Source organism: Phocoena phocoena, chromosome 14, assembly GCF_963924675.1.
Source record: "Phocoena phocoena chromosome 14, mPhoPho1.1, whole genome shotgun sequence".
Classification (NCBI taxonomy): domain Eukaryota; kingdom Metazoa; phylum Chordata; class Mammalia; order Artiodactyla; family Phocoenidae; genus Phocoena; species Phocoena phocoena.
In genome coordinates this window covers 9,043,311-9,063,121 of record NC_089232.1, presented here as the reverse complement: position 1 = coordinate 9,063,121, position 19,811 = coordinate 9,043,311, and the positions used below count along the sequence as shown (strand labels likewise).

The following is a 19,811-nucleotide window of genomic DNA, read 5'->3' as shown; positions in this document are numbered from 1 at the left end:
CTCCTTTCTGACTATAAACGTAAAAAGTAAAACATGTTGACTTTAAAATGCATCAAGCAAAAGCAAAAGAAACCAGTATTGCTCTTACTGTCCTGTTTTGTAACTTTCTGCTTTACACAAACAGTGAACCACCGTCTTTTAAAATAAATCTATATCTACATCAGCCTTTTGAGTGGCTGCAGTACTGTGTCATAAACCACACTGGGTGGACCCTCCTGGGCACATCTCGCACATGGCCTGGGCACTTCCTTTGTGTTAAGGTCTTTCCTAGAAGTGAAAGAAACGGAGTCCAAGGTCTTATACATTTTACATCTTGACGCATACTGCCAGGTCATGACGGAAAAATGTCATTGTTCTCTCCAGTACTGCACTCTTTTAGTCACCACAGTCTTATATTTTAATTTATATTAAAATTAAGGACCTCCTCAGTGTTTTTTTTTTAATTAAAAAAACTAAAAAATTTTTCTCACTGTTCTTTTAAATTGCTTATTGATTAAACAACTTCCACCCGGCCCTCCCAGTCCGGCCGGCCCTCTCTGCCCTGGATGCTCTGCAGTATTCTTTTTGCATGTAACTCTCCCACCCACTTGGAGCTGAGTTGGGAGGGCTGTGCTCTGCCCCTCTGGTTCCTCTATCACCCTGGCCCCTGGCTTCTTGCTGGGATGGGCCACGGCTCTTCCTGCTGGCTGCGGTCCTAATCCTGCCCTGGCCGGTGGAGGGCGGCGGAGGAGGGGGATTCCCAGGAAATCAGGGTGCCCGTTGTCTGCAAGTGCAGGCCCATCGCCCAAGGCTATGTCTTGGGCAATGGGTCTACACTTGGCAGGTGGCTGCCTGGCCAGCTCCTCTCACCATGGGGGGTGCCTGAGAGCTCAGGGCCAGTCTTGGAACCTGGGATGGCAGGAGGTGGGACCTGCCGGGAGGCCAGCCAGGGAGGCCAGAGAGAGAGGCCAGAGAGAGATGCCAAGGACACCATCTTGGGTGACGGTAATCCCACGTCTGATCTGAGGCCCCTGGATCTTCCCCATGAGAAAAGGCAACTGGAGCTGGCCAGTAGGGCCTCTTGGAGCCCTTGTGGACTTTGAAACCCAGCACCTAGTAATGTGTTTTTCTTATGATCTTTGAGAGACTATAAAGGTTTTTTGAGGGGCGGTGGGGGGAGGAGGACACAGCTGTTTGCTAAAATGGACATTGTGGGCGGTGGAGGACTGGGCTTTCCAGGGCCCCTGGAGACCTCCCTGTATGTTTCTAGCAGAGTTTGGAGCATCTACTGTGCACCGGGCGAGGGATGGGGGGCTCATGGAGAGAAGTGAATCACGGTGCAGGCCAGGCCGAGCTGCATCCTGGTCCTGGTCCGCGGGGAGCTGGATGCCAGGCAGCCGATGGCACAGCCCACAGCCTTCCAAGTGCTGGGCAAGGAAGAACTGGGGCGGGGCGGCGCGGGGGCAGTGAGTGCCAACGGGCTGGTGGAAGGGTAAAGAGGTTGTTGAGGGACTCAGGCAGGTCCTCCCTCTGCTTGCCCCCTCTTCCAGGTGGGAGAGGGCAGTGAAAGAGGCCCAGGCTTGCTGTCTGCATCTGCCGATCCCGCGGGGGTTTCTAGAGGCCTCGTGCAGCTTTCTGACCTGGACAAAGGCTGACAAGGGCGGAGAGGGCAAGCTTGCAGCCAGATGTGGCCCAGAGGTGACCTCAGGACAGCAATTTCAAGGTGCCTCCTTCCCTTCCCCACAGCCAGGTTGCCCCTTCCTAGCAGTGCTTGAATTTAGAAGGCTGAGGAAGCCCCAAGCCCTAGCAAAGCAGTGTGAGAGTATTTTTAAGAGTTTCTTTCTTTTCTTATGTGTTTCTTTCTAATTATACCATTGTTATGGAAATTTTAGAATTTCTATTTAGGGAAGTATAAAAAAGAAAACAGAAACCATACTGAAACCCCCATACTGTTAGGTTAAACCATATGAATTGCAATTGTCTTTTTTTTTTTGGTCAAAAATAGTGAAATATCAGCAATTTCATATGGGGCAGCCGAATATAATCATTTTGCTACATTGTCTCAGCCTTCTTTTCTTTGAATAAGGACTGCCTTGGAAAACGTGGGATTCTCAGCTTTTGGAGTAGATGTATCATGTCAATTTTCATGTTTCATTTCTCACCCCACTTCTCCCCCCAAAATCCAATTATCCAGTTGAATGGATACTAATAATCAAATGAGGTAACTCATTAAAATGAAATTCTATGTTAGGTTTAAACTCCATACAATGAGAACCATAAATGTAAGTCCTAAGTTGATCCTCTTATTCTAAATAGTAAATCAGTTAATAGTAATTTCTGAATTACTGTTCAGAAGCTGCTTTTTTTTTTTAAAGTCATCACCTCCCTGTTGCTTTTTTTAAAAAAATATTTATTTATTTACTTGGTTGCACCGGGTCTTAGTTGCAGCTCGCCAGCTCCTTAGTTGTGGCACATGGGCTCCTTAGTTGTGGCATGCATGTGGGATCTAGTTCCCTGACCAGGGATCGAACCTGGGCCCCCTGCATTGGGAGCATGGAGGGTTTTTTTTGTTTTTTGTTTTGTTTTTTCAGTACGCAGGCCTCTCACTGCTGCGGCCTCTCCCATTGCAGAACACAGTCTCCGGACGTGCAGGCTCAGCGGCCATGGCTCACGGGCCCAGCCGCTCCGCGGCACATGGGATCTTCCCGGACCGGGGCATGAACCCGTGTCCCCTGCATCGGCAGGCGGACTCTCAACCACTGTGCCACCAGGGAAGCCCAAGGGAGCATGGAGTTTAAACCACTGCGCCACCAGGGAAGTCCCTACAGAAACTTCTTGATTACTAAAATTCAGAATAATTCTTTGCCTAGTCTCTGTCCCTCTCCCCCTTCCCCCGTTGGTTATGTTTCTTTTCCTAAGGCACATCCACATGAACTGTGTCATCCATTCCACAAATATTCATTGAACACCTACTGTGTGCTGCTTGCTGTTCTGAGTTTTGGGAACACAGACAACAGCCTCTGATATGATGGAGCTCTCAATCTAGTGGGAGAAGATGGTCCATAAAACGACAAACACAATGAACAAGCATGGTCTATTTTTTTTTTAATTTATTTATTTTTGGCTGCGTTGGGTCTTTGTTGCTGTGCGCGGGCTTTCTCTAGTTGCGGTGAGCGGGGTCTACGCTTCATTGCAGTGCGTGGGCTTCTTCTCATTGCAGTGGCTTCTCTTGTTGCAGAGCACAGGCTCTAGGCACGTGGGCTTCAATAGTTGTGGCTCGCGGGCTCAGTAGTTGTGGCTTGTGGGCTCTAGAGCGCAGGCTCAGTAGTTGTGGCACACGGGCTTAGCTGCTCCGCGGCATGTGGGATTTTCCCGGACCAGGGCTCGAACCTGTGTCCCCTGCATTGGCAGGCGGATTCTTAACCACTCCGCCACCAGGGAATTCCTCTATTGTTTATTGTAGGTGATAAACTAAAGACCAGGGTTGCGGGGCTGGAGGAAGTGTTGCAGTACTCAGTGAGGCCCTCTGGGTAGGCCAAGGTGACATTTGAGCAGTGAAGGAAGACCCGAAGCAGGCTGAGTTGGGCAGGTGTGTGTGGGAGGAGCAGGCCAGGCTGAGGGAGCAGCCTTAGGAGTTTGAGGAAGAGCCAGGAGGCCGAGCGGCACAAGTGTGAGAGAGCAGGGCAGCAGGAGGGCTTTGGGCCCCAGGCCGCTGCGAGGAGTATGCTGTCTACCGTGAGTGAGACAGAGCCACTGGAGGGTTTGGGGCACAGCATGAGGTGACGTTATAACTTCTCCTGTAAGAGGGTCCCCCTTGCTGCTGTGTTGAGAGTAGACTCGGGTCCAGGATGAAGACTTGGGGTCTCACCCTCTGGGTGACAGGAGGTGCACGTGGCTCAGCACGCGGCAGTAGCAGTGGAGGCTCCCAGAGGAGGTTGGATTCTGGGTGTCCGTTGCAGGCAGAGCCGATGGGATCCGCTGAGTGGGTTGGATGTAGAAGGGTAGAGAAACAGGAATCAGAGACTTCCCCAGCGGTCCAGCGGTTAGGACTCCGCGCTTCCACTGCAGGGGCCCCGGGTTTGAACCCTGGTTGGGTAACTAAGATTCCGCATGCCGCACAGCGTGGCCAGAGAAGAAAAGAAATAGAGGTGGCAAAGTTTATTCCCCCAGGGCCTCATCCACTGGATGGATGGAGATTGGGGAGGTCTGGAGGAAGGGCAGGAGCTAGGTTTTGGCCGACTTAAGTTCAGGATGTTATACATCCACGTGGAGCTAGCTGTCGGCGAGCAGCTGGCTGGATATGTGAGTCTAGAGAGCACAGGAGAGGGCTGGGTTGCTCATACTTATTTGAGACGCCTTGACTTATAGTTTGTATTTAAAGTCCAGAGGCAAGGGACAAGGTGCAAGGACTGAGCCCTGGGACCCTCTCTCATCAAGGAGGAGCAGCAGCCCTGAGGTCAGAGGAACACCAGGAGAGCCGTGTCCTGGAAGCCAAGGAGAGGGAGGATTTCCAGGGGGAGGGAGAGAGTTGGCCCCTTGTCAGACTGTGGCCTGGGCAGGTCATCTGAGACTGAGACCCCACCGTTGGAGGTCATTGGTGACCTTGGCAAGAGAGGTTCTCTGACCAGGAGGGGAGATGGTTCTGCTACGACCCAAGAATGGCCCCTCTGGGCAGATAAATTAGAAGGCGGCAGATATGGCCCAGGGTCCTGTGCCCGGGCCAGCAGAGGACGACTGACTGGCCCCCAGCCCAGCACCTTTGCATGCGGCCCAACTGGCCAGCCACAGTCAGTGCAGTGTTCCAGGCTCTTAGCCTGCAGAGCAGGGCTGACCGTGGGCGGTGCCCCAGGTTGCCTTACCTACAGGGTACCTGTCTGCAAGGTGCTGCCACTAGAGGGCGCCCACACCCACCAGTGGATTCCACAAACCAAGGTGCCCCAGAGAGGGGCAGGGAGGGGGCTGAGAGGGGCTCAAGGAATCTGCTCGTTTCATCCACAGGAGGGGCATTTCAGTCCTTCAGAGAAGCCACCCACCTTTCCCTGTGAGGCCCAGTGTGACCCGTGACTGTTTTGTGGGTCAGGACTTGTTCTGAGTCTGGGGGTTAATCAGAGGGTTCAGTGGGGACGGGGACGTTTTCTCAGATTACTGGAGCTGTGTCTTCTCTGCAGGCGCTCTGACTTCTGGGCTGTGAGCAAGGACCTGCGGACTGAGCCACACCCACCCTGTTCTCCGGGGCTCAGTCTGTGGCAGGTTAGGCATGGAGGGTCCTTGCTCACCACCTCCCACCAGTTTCACTTTGTTCGCTTTAATTTTGTCTTTCCCCCTTCATTTTTTCTCAATTAAAAAAAACCAAAACTGTAGAAGTAGAACATGCCTAGCAAGTAGAACGATATAGAAGGGTATAAAGTAAGGGATAACACGGCCCCTCCCTCAAACTCCAAATATCCCCGAAGGTGGCCATGGTTATCTCCTCCAGACGCTAACAGGGTAGTTTACACCTCACCGGCCCTCGCAGGCAGGTGGCAGCATGCACTCTGTCTCGTTATCGCCTCTCCAGGGCTTCCTTCCACAACGTGGTTCATCCGGCCATGCTGCATTCTCCCCAGAACAGCAGTGGCTCCTGTTAAGGACTGCTGCTCCGTTGCTCTCGAGGTTTGAGGTTGTTGAAAAGAATGTTCTGATGAACCCCTTTGCTTGTTCTGTCTTTCTACGTTTTGAAAATTACATCCGTAGAGTAAGTTCCTACCCGTGGAATTTCCAAGTCCAAGCTTAGGGACCCTGAATTCTGAGACATGCCGCCAACTGGGCCTCCTGAAATGTGTGCCTGTTTACCTGCCCACCCACCAGAGTGCCTGTGGGGGCCTGCGTGTCTCCCCAGCACTGGGCGCTCCCAGGCTTATTAGGGTGTGCCGTCTGGAAGCAGCAAAAGCTCCCTTGCTCTAATTCTGGTTCCCGCCTGATGCCACAGCTTAACTGGCTGCCCCAGGCCCCTCAGAGCATCCTTTCTGTCTCCAGGGAGCGCTCCTGCATGGGCAGCACTGACAGGTGAAGAGGCCGGGGGGCCGGACACCGGGGTTCTGGCCCTGACTGCCTGCTGCCTGCTGAGGACCTTGGCCGAGCTCTGGGTCTTGCCGGCTCAGCTCTGGAAGACACTGGAAAGTTTTAATCGAGCCCATGGTTCTTCCTGGCAAAGCGCTGAAAGGTTTTTGATCACGACTGGAAATAAGGATACCACAGTGACCGGCACCTTGTGGAAAAGTTTCACACACAAAAAAACCAACCACACAGGGCTTCCCTAGTGGCGCAGTGGTTAAGAACCTGCCTGCCAATGCAGGGGACACGGGTTTGAGCCCTTGTCCAAGAAGATCCCACATGCCGCGGAGCAACTAAGCCCGTGCGCCACAACTACTAAGCCTGCGCTCTAGAGCCCGCGAGCCACAACTACTGAGCCCGCGTGCCACAACTACTGAAGCCCACACACCTAGAGCCCATGCTCCACAAGAGAAGCCACCGCAATGAGAAGCCCACACGCCGCAACGAAGGGTAGCCCCCGCTCACCGCAACTAGAGAAAGCCCGCACACAGCAACAAAGACCCAATGCAACCAAAATAAATAAAAAATAAATAAATTAATTAAAACAAAACAAAAAAAACCAACCACACAAACAAAAAAAGTACTTGCCCCTATGTGGTGTACTCTGCGATTTTTCACTTTATTTTTAAAAATGCTGGTCCCGAGAACTGGCATGTCTCTCTTCTCCCTCAGAGGCCCCCAGGAGTTATGGAGATGCATCCTGGGGCTGGGATTCCCTGAGGCCTTAGAGACCTGGCGAACATCCTCTGCGCACTGTGCGCTAGAGTCAGGGCTGAGGCTGGGTCATGCAGGGGAAGCTGCCTTGACCTTCACAGCTCTCCGGGCCTTCTCCCCTTAGGCTGCTCTAGACCTGTGTCCCCGTGTGTGGGTCACACAGTCCGGTTCAACCCGGAGTGGGGGCCGGGCCCTTTTTGGCTGTCACCCTGTCATTGTCACGCGCTGGGGCGAGGGGCACGAGAGCAGTGTGGGACCCCAAAGGAGGGCCTGGGAAGCCCTGCCGCCCCACAGAGCTTCTGTGGAGGGTCCTTCCTCCCCACCCTCTGCCTCCTAACTTTCTTTCTTGCCTCCAAGGGTGGCCCTCTAATTATAGTACCTGCCTGGCCTAATTATAGCCTGGGCTAATTTGTTAATGGCTTTGGGTACTGAGAGCCCTTGCCTTGGGCAGGATCATGGCCCCTGGATACATGCAGGGAAGTTTTGCCAGGGAGCACTGGATGAAGGGACGTGAGTGGCCTTTGAGGCCCATGGGGGGCGGCGTGGGCCCCCTGGGGAGCCCCATGTCCAGCTGGTGCACGCAGGGCTCTGACCAATGCTGCCTCTGTCCACGAGCTGTCAGGGTGGGTCTGTCCCCTTCCCAGGGGTCCCAGGAGCCCCTGGTGCGCGGCACCAGGCAGGGCCTTGCCATTTTCATTCTATTTAAACAAGTGGTCCTTAATTAAATGCCTTTAAACTGAAAAATACTTTTGGTTTTCCTCTCCATGAAAGCAATGTCTGTTTGCAATAGAAGCTTCAGGAAATGCACAAAAGGGAAGAAATGCCATTCATGACCCCACCCCAGTGACTTAAGACCCCAAATGTGTTAACTTTTGGTGGCGGGGTCTCATGACTGGTCCCTCTGCTGTTGTTTGACTCATTATGTTGTCCCCGCAGGGAAGTCCCACCTGGCCATCGTGCAGAAGGTGAACAACGAGGGTGAAGGTGACCCCTTCTACGAGGTGCTGGGCCTGGTCACCCTGGAGGACGTCATCGAGGAGATCATCAAGTCCGAGATCCTGGACGAGTCTGATATGTACAGTGAGTCCCCTCCCCGCCCTGCCCTGCTCTGCTCTGCTCAGACTCCCACCTGCTGTCCCCAGGTGGGCACGGGAGGCTGGGCACCAACCAGGGCTGCTCGGAGCGCCCGCAGGAGCCACCTTCCTTCCAGCATTTGTGTCTCAGCGCAGACACTGCTGCTTCTGCTTCTGGTGGAGGAAGGAGCCGCGGGTCTGGGAGTCGGCGGGTGGGTACCAGTCTGTTCCCCAGTCCTCGGGGGATGCTGTTCTCAGTTCCAGATTCCTTCTCTTGCAGCTGACAACCGAAGCCGGAAACGGGTATCTGAGAAGAACAAGCGTGACTTCTCAGCCTTCAAGGATGCTGACAATGAACTCAAGGTGAAAATTTCTCCTCAGCTACTTCTGGCTGCTCATCGCTTCCTGTCCACGGGTAAGAGCATGAGGGGGGGCCTTCGGGTGTCGGTGGGATACAGCCCCGGAGGGAGACGTACTGGGCCTCTGGTTACTCCTCCCCAGGGGACAAAGGCTACAGCAGATGAAGGGCCTGGGGCACGCGCACCTGCCTCTGGGAGAGGGCGAGGTGTTTTCCTTCCATCCCCACCGAAGATCCCTGCGGTTTGTTTTCCCCGTTAGTGGGTTGCTGCTACAAACTTCCAGGAACCATCCGGCTTTGTTTTGGCTGTTTTGTGCTGGGAGGACCTGAGGTGGGCACCGGGCTCCCCGTTGAGGAGGGAGAAGGAGGCCCTTCCATATGCCCCCTCCCCCTGGGTACAGCCCACAGCCCTGCATGCGCATCCTTTCTGAGCGTCTGGATCCAGCTCCCTTCTCGTCTCTCTGCCTCCCCTCCGCCTGCATCTGCTGGGCCCCTCGGGACCTGACTTCTAGGTCAATGACTTTTCTCTCTTCTCACCCCTGACTCAGAGGTCCCTTGGAGACCCGGGTGATTGATTAGGAAAATGCCCGCCTGCTCTGTCCTCTCCCCTCAGTCTGACTTCCTTCCCAGCCCTCACTTGCTAAAGCTGTGATCCTTCCCTCTCCTGTGCTTTTCCTGCCGGGCTATTGATGACACGGATACTGACAGTAGTGATAGTCACGTTTATTAGGCTCTTCGCATGTGGCAAGCGTGTGTCTAAGTGTCCTACGTCCGTTATCCCATTTCACCAAACAGCGACCCCATGAAGTTTTAAATCCCTATTTTACAGATGAGGAAACTGAGGCACAGGTGAAAGAGTTTGCCTGAGGTCATGTTTTATTAGTGCAGGAGCCACTGTCCAGGCCCAACCAGTGACAGACCTGCATGTACTGAGGCCGGAGCCAAGGTCATGCCCTCCGGGGAGGCAGGGCCAGGCAGTGAGGAGCTGTCCAGCACAGCAGTGACCGTGTTCCAGGCACTGCCCCGCCCAGCCTGGCCTCATGTGAAATCATCCTCTCTCCTCCTCCAGAGGTTCCCCAGTTCAGCCCCTCTCTGATATCGGAGAAGATCCTGCTGCGGCTGCTCAAGTACCCAGACGTCATTCAGGAGCTCAAGTTCGATGAGCACAACAAGTACTACGTCCGCCATTACCTGTACACCCGCAACAAGCCGGCTGACTACTTTATCCTCGTCCTGCAGGTGCGCCTGCCCCGCCCTGCCCTCCGTGCCTGAGCTGCCCTCTCACCTGCTTTCCTGCCCTTGAGCCTCTGCTCCCCGTTGCCCGTCCTCCGCCCGCAAGGCCACCGTTGAGCCCCTGGGTCTCCAGGGCTCTGGAACTAGCTCCTCCACGGGGCCCACAGCCCTGTTCACTCCTCGCGTCTCCCTCGTGCCTCAGGCTTTTTCTTCCCAGATGTTTTTTCCTTCTCAACTCTGTTTGTAACCCTGACCCGTGTTCTTTCAGGGGAAGGTGGAGGTGGAGGCCGGGAAGGAGAACATGAAGTTTGAGACGGGCGCCTTCTCCTACTACGGGACCATGGCCCTGTCCTCGTCCCCCTCTGGTGAGTCTCTGGGCCATGTCTGGGCCGCCCTCCAGCACTCCTGGAGGGGGAGAGACTCGGACTGGCCCCCCAGAACCTAGGGCCGCCTAGAAGGGTCATAACCCAGGTGGCTCGGGGGAGAGGAGGCCAGCGAGGGCCAGAGCTGCCAGGGCCTCGAGGAAGTGGCCTGGAAGAGCAGTGACTCGCCCCTTGGGACTGGGTTCAGAGAGTGGAGGGAAGAGATGAGGGGATTCTGACGAAAGCCCGGAGGGAGCTGAGAGCGTGTTCTGAGGTGGTGAGACCAGCCCACCAGGAGGTGAGGAAGAGGGGGGACGTGAGTCAGGGAGCCGCAGGAAGTTGACGGCATTTGCTTGCCATACGAAGCAGGAGGCCGTTAGCGGCCCTTGAGCAGGCGGTCCTGTGACAGCGGAGTGGCCCTCCTTAGCCATGACGGTGGGAGGCCAGTTGAGAGGGAGGCAGGTGGAGGGGAGGGAGGCTGCAGGGCCTCACTTGTGAAGACTGGGCCAGGGGAGTCAGGGTGGGGGAAGGGGGCCCATAGCCCCCGTGTTTGGAGGCCAGGCCAGGGCCTGTTTTTTGGCCGCGCAGTTTGCAGATGGCTTTGGCTTTTCAGGGGGCCGAGCCACTGCCTTTTGGTTAAGGGGCCGTTCTGATGGAATAAAGGGACCTGGGGGCAAAGAAAGGACTGGGCAGCCTCTGAGAAGGGCCACTGGCCACCCCGGCACCCTCTGCTTCTCCGGTTCTGGGTGGCTCCGGCTCCCCTTGCTGGAAGGGGTTGCCCTGCAGACAAGGCCCAAGTCTCGCCCGGCTCAGCTTCTCGCCAGTTGTGTGACCCCTCCGGCCCCAGGTTGCTGCGGGCTGGACAGTGAAAGTCTGCTTTGGTGCCGGGGACAGGCACATGGTGACGGGGCTGCTGCAGCTCCTGGGGAGCCTCCATGCTGTGCCTGTTACTGTCCTTTGACAAAGAGGACCCCCATGTGGGGGGCTGGGCACCCGTGCATACTGACACAGCTCAGCTCCTGCACCAGCGTGAACAGGCTCCTGGGGGAGGGGAGTGGGAAACAAGGCTGCAGAGCTGGGTCTTGGAACAGGTGGCCCCTGCCCAGGTGCCTTAGGCCTGGGGAGGACTTCTCTGCCCCTCCTGAGAGCACCTCTTGCGGTCCAGCTTGGGGAAATCTTGTGCAGCAGGGCACACAGTCACGGGACGTCCCTCCAAGCACCCTTTCTCTGCAGCCATGCCTCAGAGCCTGGTTAGGGTCCTGGGCTCTGTCTTTTGATGTGGAGGCCCCAGGTTCCCACTTGCAGTGGCTGGAAGGGAGGGGAGATGACTTCCGGGGGCTCTGGGCACACTCCACCAGCTTCTGCCCTTCTCTGATCAGGGCTCTGGTCAGCTCTGAGCACCCTCTCCGTCAGGGCCGGGTCCCCTTTACTGTTGTGCCCCCTCTCTGCTCGAGGGAACCTGGCCCCCAGCAAGTCTGCTTCTCCATCCTGTTCCTATGGCTCCACGTCCACCCCACCCATCACTGACCTTTTCCTCTTTTGCTCCAGTGCCTTCCACCCTGGTCAGGTGTCCGCCTGGCAAGCGGAACTCACTGCTCTCCCGGCTCTCAGGTAACATGGCATGGCTGGAGAATTTGCACTGCCACCTGCCGCCTGAGCCCTCACACTGCAGCCGCATTAACCGCTCCCAGCAGGTACTGGGGGCCCCGCCCCCCGCCCAGCACCTGTGCCATCCCACCTGTTCACACCTGTGGGCCAGCCTGACCAGTGCTAGCTGTGCTTGACCTGGGGCCCAATTACTATGTGCCTTTGCCCAGGTCCTGGAAGGGTTTCCCCAGAGGTCCTTCAGTCTTTGAGAAGAGACACAAACGCCTGCAGGTGACAGGCTGGGAGTGGAGGGTGGCTCCCGGCCAGACCAAGGGAGCCCAGCTGCTCAGGGCCACTCACAGGCCTGAGCAGGATGACTTGTCACCCCATCAGCTTTCTCTAAAAAACTTTCCAGCTTTCCTCACAGGCTTTGGTTTTCATTCTTTGGCTGCCGGTTCCACCTGCCAGGGGGAGGCAGCAGCTGGGTGGTTAGAAGTGTGGCCGCAGTCATACTGCCCTGGTTGAATGGGGTCTGCGTAGACACCAGCTAAATGATTCTGGGAGCTGACTTACCTTTTCTAAGTCCTGGTTTCCTCCTGTGAAATGGGAGCAATACATGTGCCCACTTCTTAGAATTGTTGGCAGCAGTGAGAGAATTGATATAAAATGTTTAGTTAGAGCTCAGTTACTGTTTGTTTTTTCTCTGTTACAACCAAAACGTGACATTCCAATCAGAAAGTGTTTAGGAAAATTCCAAAAGCCACAGAAGCATGCTGTTTCTGGCCTTTGATATGTCACACTCCCGAGCCTTGTCCCAGGGTTGGTGGGAACTGTGTCGGCCTCAGAATCACTCAGTTCGAGGGATTCCTATCCCATGTATACTGCGGCGGCAGAGGTCCTGATGTCAGGATTCTGGCCTGGCCTGCTGAGCCCGGAGGAGAAGAGCATTACGCGTGTCTTTGAGCTCCGGTCTCAGTGCATAACTTAGAGAAGGTCCCTGGGTCCCAGCAGTGCTAAAAACCTATCACTTCAGTCAACTGTTTCCCCTATTATGTTTGTACAGCTGGGGTTTTTTCCATCTTAAATGTACAAAAACACACTTTTTAAAATTGACCCTCTTTAAAAAAAAAAAAAAAGGTGATTTAGAAGTCACTTGTCCCGTTCAAACACAGCCAACTTTTGGCAGTGATGGGAAGTACAAAGCCATTAATGGTCTTTGAGCAGGGGGCTGTCTGATGAGAACAGAATGGGCCATGTCAGCCCTCACTGGCCAACCCCTCAGCCTCACTCTCCTCTTCTGCTCTTGCTTCTGTCTCATAGATGGCCGGGAGTTGATGCACACATGGTTTGAATCCTGATGTCTTTACCTAATATGGGAACCGAGACACTTTTCCATAAGCTTTCTAGTTAGAGCTACACAGAGTTTCACCAAGCAGGTGTGCCTTCGTTTGGTTTTTTTCCCCCTTATGCATATTCATGGAGGTCTATATTCTAAGTATAACAGCATGATGTAAACCTCTTTACGGAAAAACTTCTTCTGTGTTTAAGATTATGTCCTTAGAATAGTCTTCCAGAAATGGACTTACCAAGGCAAACCCCCTGTTTTTTTGTTTTGTTTTGTTTTAATCATAAAAGTAGCATAGCTTATTTAGAAAATTGGGAAGGTGGAAAAAAATCTTAAGAAAATTAAGAAGCATCATAATTTCATTATTCAGAAACAAACACTTCGTATTTTGTTAGATTTCTAGACCTCTGTTTTTAATAGGCCATGTGACTAATTTATGTTGGTTTAAATTCAGTTCCTGTTCCTGGAGTGTTAATAAGATTAATTAAAAGCATTCTATCATCCAAATAATTAATGTCAAATATTAAGCAATATCCCTAGTGTTTCTGGTCTTTGCTAGAACTTAATCAGAGGTGTTGCTTAAGTTAGAATGAGTGATACGTGCACATGGTCCTCTAGCGGTTGTATACCACCTAATCATAGACTATCCAGACTGTAGTTTCCTGGTTTTATGAATGAAACTCAAACGTAGAATATTACTCAATTCAGTCGCACTGGGTTCAGCCACCCAGATTCAATGGTTGCTCTTTTCACTGGTCTGTTTGTTAGAATAGCTGACTCAGTAGTTAGTAACTTACTAGTTAACTAAGCAAATCAGCTTAGTCCACGTCCTGTTCGTTTAAAACAAGCCAGTACGCTTCCACAATTAACTTCTTGGTGCATTTCGTTGTTTTCTGAGTGTTCCCCAAAATACGAGCTAATGATGTACAATAATGTGTGTGCCCTTCCTTTTCCAAAATAAGGAGCTGGTTCCTTCCTCGTTGGAGGTTGAGCCATTCCCCTTGCCTGGTTTCACTCGACCGAATGGAGGCCTGTGCTTCCCCTAGTGGCGGGAAGAGGCACTGCCACCGCTACCCCAGGCTCTGCCTCGTGGGAGGGGGACTGAGACCCAGCCCCCAGACACCCCAGAGTGGGAAGCCTGGAGCTCTGGGGCCTCTAGGTTCCTCTGAGAGGAACCTGCTGCACCCCACCCCCCTGCCAGACTGGCTGGGCTCAGCAGACACAGGGCAGGACTGTTCCACACACAACAGGTTACGTGCCGAGCACACTTTTGAGCTCTTACGAGCATTTTGAAATGTGAGCAGGGTGTCATGTTGGGGGGTGTATGACGTGTGGTGAGAGAATGCAAACTGTAGGTTCTTCCTCTGCATATAATTTAAAAGTATGCAGTTTGGGCTTCCCTGGTGGCGCAGTGGTTGAGAGTCCGCCTGCCGACGCAGGGGACACGGGTTCGTGCCCAGTCTGGGAAGATCCCACATGCCGCGGAGCGGCTGGGCCCGTGAGCCATGGCCGCTGAGCCTGCGCGTCCGGAGCCTGTGCTCCGCAACGGGAGAGGCCACAACAGTGAGAGGCCCGCGTACCGCAAAAAAAAAAAAAAAAAAGTATGCAGTTTATGTCCCTTGACAGAAGCTGTCATCGAGACAGGGACAGTGGCTCCTCTGCCATGCTCGAGCCATCATTGTGTCACCCTTGCCTGATCAGCTGTTGGGGAAATGAGGGCTTTTGTAGCCATAAACTTTCTGTGTCTCTGGTTTTTGTTTTCTGTTTTGTTCATCTGTTTGGGTAGACTTTTTAATTCTTACTGCACCACAGTCCTAAACAAACTAGCTCGTTGGCATTGATGAGGTCAGACCTTCTGCAGGCAGAGCTTCCGTTCGTTTGTGCCCGCGAGCTACTTCCCGCTGCCGGTGGGGGCACCACTGCCCGGGTGTCCGTGGACAAGGTTGGACGGGAGGCTGTGAGGGGCACCAGGCTGGCCCCCGGCCTGACAGCCTCTCTCCCTCCACAGACCGCTCCCCATCCCACCCCGCACCCCTCAGCCGCTCGGCCTCCCTCAGCTACCCGGACCGCTCAGAAACGGCGTCGAGCACGGCCCCGTTGGCAGGCAGCAGCCAGTTCGGCAGCTCCATCCTGGGCCAGTACACCTCCGACTTCAGCGTCCGGGCGCTCATGGACCTCCAGTACATTAAGGTGAGCGCTCCCCATGGCCCTCTTCCCGGGCAGCACCATCCTCCTCTTCCTGGGCGTCTGGATCACTCTGCCTCTGACCGGCAGCTTCTTTCTTTGATCCACCACACCCAGCACGGAGGGCCCGGGATGGATGCGTGTCCCTCCTGCTCTAGCTCCTCACTCTTTGGTCACCCCCCCCCCCCCCCCCGCTCCGCCCCCTGGGTCACGCCCTCTCTCCTGGACTCGCAACCTCCCTCCTGGCTGCCCGTTTCTCCGGGTCTCCTGTAGGGTTGGCCCCCCGCCCCGGCCCTGCTGTCGGTGAACCAGGCCGTCCCGCTTCCCCCTGCAGATCACCCGGCAACAGTACCAGAATGGGCTGCTGGCCTCACGCATGGAGAACTGCCCCCAGTTCCCCCCGGATGGGTGCACCATCTGTACCGAGAACTTGACCGACAAGTCCGAGCTGCCCCTGGTGGACGAGACCACGACTCTCCTGAACGAACGCAACTCCTTGCTGCACAGAGCCTCCCTCGAGGGCGCCATCTGACGGGAGGGCCCGGGGTCCCCCGCCAGCCCCGCGGGGGCCTCCCCAGTGGGCCCACACGAAGACAGGGAGCCTGTTAGGCCGGAAGGGGTACAGATAGCCTGTCTGACTGAGCAGCCAGATGGCCCCCGACCCGAGGGGGATCTGGCCTCCGACAGGGACCTCTGAACAGCTCCGGGCTGGCGGCTGCCCACCCTGGACTGTGGGGCAATGGGCCGGCGACCAGGAGTGCTTCTAAACTAGGCTCATCTCACCTCTTTTTAATACCATATGGGGAAGGGAAGACAGGGTTAAGGAACTTTATTTAAAAACAATTTTTTTTTTTTTCCACAAAAACTTTAAAAGGGGTAGGGTTTCTCACCCCGGGAAGCGATAGCCATAACCTGCTCGCAGCCGGGACCTTTTTGGCTATGTCCCTGACTCAGGAAGCCTCCTCTTTCTGCTTCTCCTCCGCCTCCTCCAGAGATGGCATCCCACGCGCCTGCTGGAGGAAGGTTTTCCCTTGGGAGGGAAGAAAGTTCTTCCCAGGAAGCAAAGAACCAAACAGTGCTGAGGACAATTGCCCGGACACGCGCTGAGGCTCGCCTGGTGTCACCGAGGCCGAGGGATTCTGGGAACCGTGATCAGGGACGTGACACTCGCAACTGCGGAGAGGAGCACACCTCCTCCTGGTAATCGCTGGACCCAGGAATCTCCTAGAACTCTGCTGATGGGCTCTCCTGGTGAGTTGGGCTCCGCTGAGGACTCTCGCCCTGTCCCTCATATCTGCCCCTCTGGACAACTCTCCCCTTGTACTGGGGCTGAGTCCAAGTGTTAGGCAGGGTCTCACACCTTTAAGATTGCTAACCCCTGCTCCCCAGGCCCTGACCTCACTTTCACCAAAGGTTTTCCCCAGGCTGGGGGAGCGACTGCGTTAGAGGGGACTTGTCTGCGATGCTCCTTTTGGGGCCAGGAGGGAACCTGGTCATGGGCATCTACGTCGTTAGCAATTCGTTCCATCCCCCTTCCCACAGCGAAAGTCAGGTCTCAGTCACTGACCCACCAAGCCCTTCTTTCCGGACTCCCGGTTTCTAATCCAAAACCCCAGTGCCTCTTGGGGACTGAGGACAAGAGGACAAGAGGACGTTGTAGGAAGCCGACCTAAGCCGGTCCTTCCTGCCCTTTCCTCTGTGGCTGAGGCTCACCTGGCTTTGTTCACGCACTTACAGATCCAACTAAAAGGCACACAGCTGGCAGCCCCGTCTTCCCCACGTGTGTGTTATCCTAGTGTGAGATGTCGTCCTGGCCTTTGCTGAAGCTCGTGGTCCTGGGCGCTCAGAGCCCCAGCCCCACGCGCAGTCCTGCCCCAGCACCTTTTCCCTGTGCCGCAGGCTTCCCGCCATCGGGGAGGCTGTAGGACCAAGGTCCAAGGTGGCCCTTTGGTTGGGTGGAACAGTTGCTGGGGGGGGCGGTGGGGGGGCCCAAGATCAGGCGAGGGAGACTCCACAGGCCTTCCTGAGTGTTATTTATTCACTCCTTTCCTCAGCCTGTGAGTCCTGTTACCCCAAGTGCTCTGTTGGGGACCAGGAAATGTCTTGCACCAAGTATACTGGCCCCTGGTCATTTTAAAGTCCTTCCAGACACAGAATTGATTCCTACAAGTCTGCAGAGAAGGTGGTGACAGCCATGGGTTCTCAAGCCATAAGGAAAAAAGACACCAGACCTTTGGCCCCCGTTGGGGCCTGAAAACCCCTCAGTTTTCTCCAGGAGCAGCTTGCTTTCCGAGTCCACACAGGGGCTCGCAGAGCTGTGTTCCTGGGACCTGAGTGCCAGGTGGAGCAGACTCACGGCCTGAACCGAGTGTGTGTGAAGCCAAAGGAGCAGGTGCACACGCTTCCACGGCTACCTCTTTGCACGCACAGTTACTTTCAAGAGATGGTCCCGCCTCCCCTCCTCTTCCCGTCCCCATTTATAATCACTTTGTGCAGAGGGTCATGATTATTTCCACATATTACTGGTCCGATGACTTCCTCCTCCCAGTGCAATTTTTCACCTCCTATTCCAATCTCTCGTTCCTGGGCTGAGCAGTACCCTGACCTGGCCCAGCCCTGCGTGTCTTCCCGTGGAAGGGAGACCTTCGCAAACGGCCCCTGGATGGGTAGGCGAGTTACAGCCACCGTAGCAAATAACTCATATTTATTTTGCATAAGATTTTAATTTGTATATTTTTGTGATTTATTTTGGCATTGTTATGAGTTTGACTCTCGGGGAGTTTTGTTGTTATGAATCTTGTGTCTTTTGTCACAAAACAATGATAATATTTGCTAAACGATATATGGAATTTATTTTTGATTGGTAATAAAAAAAGAAATATGTATAAATATTGGTGAGTTTACAGTTGGCCTGTTTGAGTCCTGTCGATACTCGGTACCGGTCATAGAGCTAGAAGTGGCCGTGCCTGGCTCTCTCCTATGACAGGGCAAGGGGCCAGCGTTCTGGGACTGTGTAGCAGTAAAAAGGAAGCAGAGATGTAACTTACAAAAATATATATAGTCAAGGCTGTTGTCACAGGAGCTAGAGAGTGCCAGCTGCTGCTAGACAGACAGGGCAAGTGTGCTCAACTGGCACCATTAGGGATCCGGTACAATGGACACCAGAGGCTTGGGGGCAGCTGGGATGGGCAGATTGCCCCTCCTCTCTCCCCTGGGGGCTGAAGGAGAAAGGAGCTTGATCCAGAAGTATGATCACGTTGTCTTAGAGCAGCAGGTGCCTCTCAGTCCATACTCAGGGGCTGGTTGTGGTTTCACAGTTGGAGCGCTCACCGCTGGAGAGCCCGCCTGAGAGGGACCTCACTGTATCCACTCCCGAGGCTTCAGCCAGGCGGACTCCTACCCACAGGTGCCTCGGCCTGTGTGTGCACCCAGGCCAGGGGCTCAAGTAAGCCTGGCTTGACAGGGCCAACTCGGGGTGGGGGGGAATGTTTAAAGAAAGGGAGGCACTGGGTAGGCAGGAAGGAAGGAGGACATTTCAGATAAAAGGAATAACAAATACAAAGTCTTGTGCATAGGTGGGCAAGAATAAATTTCATTCATCCATCTGTTCCACACGTTTAAGCCCTTGCTACATGCCAGGTGCCACCAACCCCTCAGGCTGTCTTCTCCGCCTGGAACTTCCTCCCAGGTCTTTGTGAGGCTCACCCCCTTGCTTCATCTAAGCCTCTGTTCAAACGCTACTTCCTCGAAGAAGCCTTCCCCCATCACCCCAGCCAAAAGAGCTTGGCCCCAGTCCCTCTGTCCGTCTCCTTGTATTGCCATGTTTTTCTCCATAGCACATATTGTCAGATATTAAAATACGGATTTGTATATTTTCTGTTGTCCTCACACTAGAACTTAACCTCCAGCCGGTCAAGGTCTTTCTTATTTCCACTGCAGTCCCAGCACTAGGACAGTACCTGGTACATTGCAGGCACTGGATGCAGGAAATACTTGTTGAATGAATGAATGGGTCTTACAAGAAGGTGAGTACTGGATGCTATTGGCGGCGGGGGGGGGGGGGGGGGGGGGGGGAGCACAATGCTCCCATAACCTTGACCCAATCTAGTCAAGATGGTTGAGGAAAACCAGCTGGAGGAAGTGACGTTTGCAGACTTGAGAGAGAAGAAGGAATTAGCCAGGGGTCACACACAATAGTTATGGGTTTGAAACTCAAGAATACTAGATAAAACGTGGAAATGTCTTGAACCAAATGATCAGAAAGGAAAAATCGCCCGTGGGGGTACTGAATGCCCGGTGACAAGTGTCTCCACTGATGCTGTGATGATGGGCCAAAGACTGACTCAGAGCCAAGGCAGAAAGAAGCTGGAAAAGTAATGTTGGGGCCTCTATTGTTCACAGAAAGTCACTCGTGAGCAGCTTTGTTTGCTCTGTACCGGGTCCTTTGTCTTCGGGTCTCCCAGTTTAACTCACTATTTGTGTTTTCCAAGCGTGATCCAACTGTTTTTCTACTCAAAGGTTTCCCCCCTCCCAAGTAAGTTACAGGTTATTTTCCAAGGGAGCTGGAGAGCAGGGGAAAAGTAACTTGTCAAAGGTCAGAGCTCTGTCTAGATATACCGAGTGTTCTCCCCATCTTACTTCTGGAACTGGTCTTTGCTAGTTAACTTTTCAGGCACATGACTCATTTCAAGCCTGTTGTCCATTCTATCTCAGTGTCAGCATTTTATCTGGACTTGGAGACAGAAGTGTGAACCAAAGGGGTTGAGTCTACTATTATTATTTTTTTTTCAAAAGAGGCATGCCAGCCCAGTGGAAAGGCTCAGTAGTCATTATTGCTTCTGCTGGCGGCTTATTCTGGAACTTTTCACACAGTATTTCTGCCG

General features: G+C 54.1%; 1 protein-coding gene across 1 annotated transcript in view; it reads left to right on the top strand.

Moving 5' to 3' along the window:
• CNNM4 (cyclin and CBS domain divalent metal cation transport mediator 4) overlaps nucleotides 1–17,811 on the top strand; it is a 36,934-nt gene extending 19,123 nt beyond the window's left edge. The window contains exons 2-7 of the mRNA XM_065890619.1: nucleotides 7,723–7,866; nucleotides 8,140–8,274; nucleotides 9,287–9,456; nucleotides 9,719–9,815; nucleotides 14,753–14,934; nucleotides 15,263–17,811. Of these exons, the coding sequence (XP_065746691.1) occupies nucleotides 7,723–7,866; nucleotides 8,140–8,274; nucleotides 9,287–9,456; nucleotides 9,719–9,815; nucleotides 14,753–14,934; nucleotides 15,263–15,460 (926 nt within the window). The 3' untranslated portion in view covers nucleotides 15,461–17,811. The remainder of the gene's footprint in view (nucleotides 1–7,722; nucleotides 7,867–8,139; nucleotides 8,275–9,286; nucleotides 9,457–9,718; nucleotides 9,816–14,752; nucleotides 14,935–15,262) is intronic.
• Nucleotides 17,812–19,811: the final 2,000 nt, after the last annotated feature.